The sequence below is a fragment of the Octodon degus genome, unplaced genomic scaffold (genome assembly GCF_000260255.1).
Source record: "Octodon degus isolate 3935 unplaced genomic scaffold, OctDeg1.0 scaffold00071, whole genome shotgun sequence".
NCBI classification, from domain to species: domain Eukaryota; kingdom Metazoa; phylum Chordata; class Mammalia; order Rodentia; family Octodontidae; genus Octodon; species Octodon degus.
The window spans coordinates 8,594,454-8,603,373 of NW_004524647.1; the positions used below are offsets into that span (position 1 = coordinate 8,594,454).

Here is an 8,920-nt window from a genome sequence, read left to right on the forward strand (position 1 = left end):
ATGTGCTCTCTGTGAAAGCCTGAGAGAATGTTTTCTCTCCATGTGACTCTCCTTAGGCACACTCTACATCATCGATCACTTTCCTCTTTGGCCCCATAATATCCTTCATCAGAAAATTTGGGACACTGCCGAGTTACATGACATTACAGTACAAATTCTATGTCCTGAGTCTTAATTGACCTTGGAAGGCTAGGGCCAAAATGTTGGCTTTCCTTCCTGCCCTCCTTTTTCTCAAATTTTGGTCTGCAAACTTAGGTTGTTAACCCTCCAGATAAAGCTAATTTTAAGAGTAGTATTTTTCAAGCCTTCTGGAAGTATATCATTGATCTAAGTTACTGGCCATTTCATCTGTTCATAAAGATAAGACCATATATGAACAAGCTTTAGAACTACTTTTCCACAGTTCTAAAGTAGAATGATGGATAATACTTTGTTTTAAACCTGTTTTAAGGATTGAATTAAATTTTATTGGTGTATACCATACATGCAAATGTAGATGCTTTGACAGTCTTAGCCCTGTTGATGTAGATGAGGTTAAGGCATGTCTAAAAGGTAACTATTTGCTTCAATTATACATCACATAAACCACAGGTATTTAATGGGTGACTGTGGGTTTTAATTACCAATGTAATTATTGAAATACAAGATGACCAGAAATTTGAATTTTAAATTAATTTTTATAATATAACAAAATATTAAAACAACAATTTTGTCAAATGTATTTCATTCAAGAATTGACTGGTTGGCATGACACCTGCCCAAGTGACAAAGTATTAAGTGGTTACTTGTAGAAAGTAGACTGTAATTAAGCAATTAAAATTAATTATGTCAATATCCTTAAACCCTTTTAGGCTGCTACCATTGTGCTGAGGTTCCTGGTTGCTGTTACTTGTGCTTTAATAATTTTTTTTGCTGTGAAAACTTGAAGAAGGATGGACCAGTATAAGTCCAGCATTTTGTGGGACAAGGAATGCATTTATGACGAGCTGCCACCTGGTGTCAAAAAATGTGTAAGTGTTAAATGAAATCTGAAAGGTACAATAAATACTGTGAAAGGGAAAGAATTTTTCAATGAGAAGGGAAAACTATGAAGAGGAAAAGGACAAAAGAAAGAAAAGCTAAATTTATGTATATATATAGGATAATTTGGGTAATTATACTGCCAATTTCTGCTGATCTTTTGAAAGTTAATGGTTAAATTTTTTTCTTTTTAATTTCTTGTAACTTTTTTTTTTAACTCACTTTGCAGGTTTGTATCTTGCAACCCAAACAACTAATTTGAAGATAACATTATGCAATGCAGCAATCATTGCTGAATTCCTATTACTTTGTTTTATAAAACTTTGTAATGTTTCAAAATGCTCTCTTGCTCCCATTTTCCCTTCCTTCTTTTTTTTTTTTTTTTTTTTACTATTTTGTAGTCTTTAAAAAATAAAGGGCTAAGGAGATAGCTCAGCGATCTAAGCACCTGCCTGGCAAGCATAAGGAATAAGGATTTGGGTTTGATCCCCAGTACTGCATGCTATCCTGGTGACTGAAACCTGGTGTAGTGGCACATACCTGTAATCCCAGTGCTGGGGAGGCTCAGGAGGATCACTATGAATCCAAGCTATGTAGCGAGACCCTGTACCAAATAAATATTAAAAAAAAATTTTTTTTTAATGGTTAAGTGTTAAACAAGTCACTTCAACTCTTTTAGGAAATCCCTAGTTTTCTCTCAATTGTTGGTGCCTTGTTAAATCTGCTTATAATTGTTGACTATACACTGCAAAAGTTGTTTTAGTTTTTACTCTGAATTTTAAGAGGGTGAGGAGGGCAAAAAATCAAGTTTTCTTTTTCTTAAGGAGTGGATCTGGGCTCTGAAAACAAAGGCTTCCAAAGAAATTATGCAGAAAGAGGTTGGCATTTACAAAATAAAACAACTCCTTTCTTTGATTTTTTTTTTTTCTTTCTTTTATTTTCTTTCTTTTTTGTTTGGCTTAGCATCATGGAGGAAGGAAACACTGTTGTTCAGAGTGCTGTGTTGTGTCAGGAATGATAGTTTGGGGAATGAAACACTGTTGTTCAGAGTGCTGTGTTGTGTCAGGAATGATAGTTTGGGGAATGATAATAGATGATACATGGCAAACCACAATGACCAGTTCTGCAATGACAGTTGCCTATGAAATAATACACTGAAGTGAAAAGAGTGACTAGAGAAGTTTTTGGTTTTGGCTTTGGTATATATTGGTAACCTCACCAGACTCCTTCTATATTGTGATTTGCTAGAAGCCCAGGAATCTCCTCCAGAAAAACCTCCCAAATGAATGTTGGTAAATTATCATTAGAAGTGTTTGGAGTGAAATTTTGTTTTTGTAAGGATACTGTTAGAAGCAACCTCACAAACTGCCTCATAGGTTTCTTTGACCAGATTCATTTCTTGCCATGAAGGTCAGCTGATACTGGCCACTGGTTCCACAATAGTCTTGTTCTGGCCAGTGGGGGTGGAAAGCTGATCATTAGGTAAAGGGTAAAGACATTATCATGAAGGCTCCTTTAACTCTGTAGAGCATCCTAAATGCCTGATTTTTTAGGAAATCTAGGAAGATATATGATATTATATGTGAAGCAAAAATCAGCTATTTTAGGAAAGCAAGGAAGGATCAAGCATGGCAGAACATGCCTGTTATCCCAGTCACTCAAGAGGGAAAGGGAAGAGATCACAAGGTGAAAGCCAGCATGAGCAAGACTGTGTTTCAAAATAAAATAATAAAAAAGAGGATTGAGATTTACCTGTGATAGCATAAGACACTGGGTTCGATCTCTAGTACCACCACCACCGCCAAGAAGGGCATGGTTTCTGCCACCAAAATCATGGTTAGAGTGTTCTGCCTTCTGCTTAAAGCCCTCCTCCTTTGTTCCCTTGTGAAGAGTGATGACATGAGACAGTGTTAATTGTATTATCTGGTGTCCTACCAAGTCTGGTTTCTCTCTTTCTTTACCTTTATCTTTCTGATTGATGGAGTCTTACTGTAGAAGAAAAAGCTGACTTTAGTAAGACTTATTATTAATTGTTTTAATAAGACTTATTGAAATCCTATTTTATTCTTTTTGCTATGATCCCTTATCCCCACATTCCTTTGCATAGACATAGTAGGTTCTCATATGGACATTTCTTAGTTAATATCAAGAACAGAAGTTTTTAATTGCTTTTACTTCACCTCTGTAATAAACAATAAGGGGTGTTATGTAACTCAACTGCTGCTGAGTAGAATAAGCAAGTAAAATCAGTCAGTCTCTACAAACCACTCCTATTCTTATTTAATAATGAAATCCTGAGAACATTTTGGAACAAACCAATTCTGAAAGTGATGCAGCCATGATAATAGAAACCATCATAGTGATGGTAAATAGGCAGATAGGATCTTTTGATGACTACTTATTAAAAGCATGACTTGTATTTTACCATCAGACATGTTAAAGCTGAATTTTGCAATAAGCCATAACTCTTAAGTCTTTAACCAGTGTTAGCAAAATACTGCCTCTCAGGACCCTTCTAATATTAGAAGTATCCTTCACACTCAGGGCTATATAGCATTCATTACTGTTATGTGGGTACAGAGAAGGCCACTTATATGTAACGATGGGATGGTCTATGGTGATGGAGGTGATGATAATGATGAAGATGAAGGGGCTGATTTTTTTTTGGGGGGGGTACTGCTGGAGATTGATTCCAGGGCTTGATTCATGAGGAGGTAGATATGTCTAATTTGATTCAAACATTGTACAACATACACTTACATGAAGCCATTCTTTATACTCCATAAGTAGGTATTTTTTTAAGTATAAGGTTAAAAGTTAATTCTTTAAAAAGGCAAGAGCTTTATTAAACATCTACTCTGAACCCCTGTAAATTTGCTTATGCATGGATTGTTTCAAACAATCTTCATTGCCCTGTCTAATAACAAACATTATGCATCATTTAGCCTAGTTATGCTGTAGAAAATCATTTCTTTAATTTGCTGTTTTCTACAAGTATAACTAGGCTAAAGGATGCATGCATCTATAACTGATAGATAATGAGGAATTACCTTTCAAAGGGACTAAATTAACTTATATATCTGTATGGGTATATGATATTATTTTGATTCTTATGAGTTTTGATGGTTAAAGTTCAGTGTTTATGAGGCATAATTCTGAGGTAGTACTGTGTATTTTTAGAAATGAGTTAGCATATAGACAATAACAAGCCATAGTACCTTCATTTGTCCAGTTAGGAATAGAAGTGTTCCTTCCCTATTCTGTTGTCTTCATTACATAGAGATGCTTTTGGTACTTGAACTAATCCTTCCTTTATGACAAGAGTAAAAACTAAGCTGGGTACAGCAAGGCACTTGTAGTTGAGAATGGTAGGGAGGCTAAAGACAGAGGATCAGTTGAGCTTAGTATTTCAAGGCCAGCCTCAAAAACATAGTGAGGCATTGTCTCAGAAGAAAAGAAAAGGGCAACTGAGCATAATAGCACGTGGCTGTAATCCCAGCACTCGGGAAGCTAAGGCAGAAGGATCATTGTGAGTTTTAGGCCAACCTTGGCTACAGAGGCTTACCTGAGAACTACATAATGAGATCTTTTCCAAAACCAAAAGCACAGAAAGCCTTAAAGTTCTTCATACTATGAACTTCCTCTATTGCTATGGGTTACTTTATTACACTCAGGTTAGAAATGCTGGCCTGCTGACCTTGTTTACTAGTACAGGCAAATATCTGCTTCATTGTAGGTTTTAGTTCTCAGATAGACTAATAGGACTGTTTGTGTTTACTCATCATGTATTGCTTTGGATGTTTCACATAGAACTACAGGATTTAATGTTTGCCTTGCTGTATTTTGGACTTGCTTTGGTCCTGAAGTTTTGTATCCCCTTGTTTGTACCTTTTGGGATGGTAGTGTTTATCTTGTGCCATTGAATGTTGAAAGTGTTTAACTTTTTATTTGTACAGAGGCTTACAGCTAAAAGTTTACCGTAGGTCTTGGAGGAGACTTAGAACTTGGACTTTTCAGCAATGCTGAAACTATTGGGACCTTGGCAACTCTTAGAGATGGACTAAAATTCCTTTTGCACAAAGAGATGTGCATGGGTCTTTGGTGATCCAGCGGTGGAATGTTAGTAGTTTTGTCTGGTTGTCCCCGCAAAGCTTTATGCAGTTATGGGGCAGATACCCTGAATGCAATATAAGGGAGACAGACTTGCTCTCTGTAGCTGTTATTGTGTTATTCCACCATTTGCTCTTTCTGTTTTCCACTGCCATGAATACTACTTTCTGCCATATACTGCTCTGCTTTGGAGGCATGTGAGTATGGACTGAAACCTCCACTAGGTGAGCTAAAGGTTTATTTAGGTGAGCTAAATAAATCTTTCCTTCCTTAATTTTGGGTGTTGGGTATTTTGTCCCAGCAATGAGAGAAGAGTAACCAAGACAAGTAGGAAGAATTTATTGAGAGAAAAATTTGCTGAGAGGAAAAGGATGGAGGGGACCCAGTAAGTGAGTTGCCCACCCACCCTACTTCTCAAGGGTGTTTAACTGAACAAAGTTGTAAGGTGAGGTAGGCTTAAGGTAGGACAGAACTATAACCAATAAATGAAATCACAAGTATAGTTGCTTAGCCAATATTGATCCAAGAGTAAATCATAAGATGAGGTGAGGTGGGACAAAACTATGTTAAACCAATGAGTATACAAGTATAGTTGCTTGAGTAATAGTGATTAAATGGAGATCCAATGCCAAAATGAGTCATGTATTAAGCACACATGTTATGGACAAGGACTTTCCTGGAAGGGGTGGGTTAAGGAGGTTTAGTCCCCTTCTCCAAGGTGATTAGTGCCTATTAAGGATGTCAATCACTGCCTTTCATCCATAGGGAAGTATATAAGTGAATAGTACTTTTTTTCTTAAAGCCTGGTCTTCAGTGAATATGCCTCCAGCTACAGTTGTCTTGAACATTGACCACTCTTGAGGGCCCAGCCCTGTTTGACTTCTTAAAATATTTCTACCTAACTTAGCTCTTTATACTATTCCCTCCTCTGAAGAAGTACCTTGACTTCCATGAGAGGGATGGGTCCAAGAACAATCTGGCTGCTTCCAGCTGAAGAGGATCATAGTTGTGATCAGTATTCAGAGGTATTCTGCAGAAGGTCTATCTAAAGGTCCTCAATAGATGCCAGATGTTCTTGTCTTGGGTAGATGTACAGCTTTAAGTCTAGAGGAAACAAGGCCACATTAACAGTTAGATAGGTGTAGGCCAAATAATAAAATCAACAGGATACTTATGAATATAGCCAACATGGCTTTCTACCAGGAGGAGCCACTAATAGCTTTCCATAAAGAGGATAAAGAGAAGTTCCAGGAAATTTCAGAATCAAACATGTCAACCTGTCACCTAATATCTTGAACAGCTGTTGAGATATTAGCAGAAGGATCAGGAATGTACATACAACATTCAGCTTTTATAGTTGCATGAGTACCCTCTGGGTTGCTGTTAGACTAATGCCCTCCAATTTTGCTCAGTGGCTTGCCTCATTAGTTTTACTTATTCAGGAGAGAGACATCTGTTAAAGTGTCATTTAAGGCCCACTGAGTATAGTTACTTAAGGCCTTGACACAGGATATCCTCTAACCCTAGAGAAGAGATAAAGATGGAAGCCAAATGATTGTACCAGTGAAACACACTTCTAAACCATCAATGCTATAGGTAGGACAACTTTGTAGGATTGTCAATACTTCTGATACTTTTGCCTTGTAACCATATAAATCCCAACATGCATATTTCTATCCATCCAGGGGGTTGTCAGCACCACAAATTGGTTCCACAGGACCAGTGAGGCCCACTGGGGGCTTCTCATCTAATTCCAGGGTGATTAAACCAGTATGTTGCAGACCAATCTTAAGCCTGTAATATTACTATATGTATAATACATTGTTCAAGGACTATCTATCCTAAGTATTTAGTAGCGTTAGACCAATGAGAATAGGAGTGATTTTTTTGTTTCTTCTATCATAAGGGGGCCTTTCTACTAAGATGTTCTATAGTGGGGGTTAACCATAGATAATCATCCCATATCTAAAAATAGACATCTTGATAGCTGTGATTGTTGGCCTTCAGAATAGAACTCTTCCCTTTACTTAATAGGGGTCCTACCAGAACCTTTAAAGTAACTTTAGTGGCATTGTTAGAAAAAAAATTGTATTATGTCCACAATTGTTAAGAGTGTAGTGTATGGGACACTCAGCTACCTTGTAATTGTGGGCTAAACTATGAACCATTGAACTCTTTCATAACTCATCAATATAGTCTTGTAGTTTATTCCATTCATCTCCTTCAGGGTGGGGATACCCACCAAGGAAGTTTAGATGTTCTGGACAAGGATAGCAGACCGTATATCTAGCAAGATGTTATAAGGACTCTATATTCTTGTGCCCACTTTAGAAAGGATGCATTCTCCCTTATATGATAAAGTGTTTAATAAAAGGGCTAAGAGTAACATCTTAGATTACTTTTTATATGAAGACTTTGTCTTTTTCTTGAAAAAGAATCTTAAGTCTTCTGAGAGTTCACAGGAGTATTCAATGATGGTTGCTCACACTCTAGAATGGCCTCTTATTCTCAGGGCTTGAGTTGGGCATGATGTATCCAGGGGTACAGGGCTACTACCTTGACCACTGATGGAGTTGACAGGATCATGGGGTATGGTCTGTCCCAAGTCAGTCCTAGGGAAGGAGATTATGAGGGAAGAGACTTAACCAGTATTAAGGCTCTGGGGTACAATGTGGGATTTCCCTTTTCTTTAGGCTGAGTTTCTGTTGGCTGTTGAAGCATCTGTTGGAATTTAGTGAGTGATTTGACGTGCTTCAGTAGTCTGTTTTTCTTTTTCTTTTTCTTTTTTTCCATAATTTTATTGAGAAACAAATAGCAGTGAGACAGTTTCAAATCAAATTGGTAGGACAATTTCAATGATTAACACATTGCATACTCTCTTCCTAGTGGCTATGTGCTGTACAAGGTGCAGACATGATATCCTATTTACAAACACTATTAGAACAAATCCCTCTATTCATTAAGAGAATGTAACTATATATCTATCCTAACCATTTTGAATACACAGATACAAGATGGACATTCATCTGTATCCCATTTTTTATTCAGTTCCGTCATTTGAATATTATAGGTGTGTTAACTCAGCAAAATATTCTAAAAGAGTCCAGTAGTCCATAATAGTATTGGGTCTTCCGCTTGACTGGCAGTGTCAGAAATTGTTGACCTGAGTCCCCTACAGCTCAACATAACAGCATGGCTTTACTTCTTATACTTTGTTTTTATACTTTTCTGCTGGATGGTTAAGACAAAGATAAAGCAAGACCTATACAACAAGAGTTGTAGCTTTTGGGTCTGATAAGGTCAGTTAAATCCCCTCAGAATTTATGCTGAGATCCTGTACCTTAGGTTGTAGATCCTTTGTCAGTGTTGCCCAGTGGATGAGTCATGGCCATTGCTTGGTCAATGTGCTCTCTCTGAAAGCCTGAGAGAATGTTTTCTCTCCATGTGACTCTCCTTAGGCACACTGTACATCATTGATCACTTTCTTCTTTGGCCCCATAATCTCCTTGATCAGCAAATTTGGGACACTACTTAGAGTTACATGAAGTTACAGTACAAGTTTTCACATGTTCTGAGTCTTAATTGACCTTGGACGGCTAGGGCCAAAGTATTGGCTTTCCTTGTGGCCCTCCTTTCTCTCTAATTTTGGTCTGCAAACTTAGATTGTTAACCCTCCAGAAGACAAGCTTGTTGTTATTACCATACAACCTAGGCTGTTAAGCTTAACCTTACTATTTGTCTGAATATCAAAGATCTTAGGCATATCATGGAACAGGCATTTTTCATCAGG

General features: G+C 37.3%; 1 protein-coding gene across 4 annotated transcripts in view; it reads left to right on the forward strand.

Moving 5' to 3' along the window:
- Positions 1 to 8,920, forward strand: part of LOC101590605 (zinc finger protein OZF-like) — a 47,177-nt gene that overhangs the window by 19,181 nt on the left and 19,076 nt on the right. For 3 of the 4 annotated variants that reach the window (XM_023719805.1, XM_023719806.1, XM_023719807.1), the window contains exons 2-3: positions 852 to 1,010; positions 1,845 to 1,898. In XM_023719805.1, the coding sequence (XP_023575573.1) occupies positions 933 to 1,010; positions 1,845 to 1,898 (132 nt within the window). In that variant the 5' untranslated portion in view covers positions 852 to 932. The remainder of the gene's footprint in view (positions 1 to 851; positions 1,011 to 1,844; positions 1,899 to 8,920) is intronic. The other variant, XM_023719808.1, reaches the window with a different exon arrangement.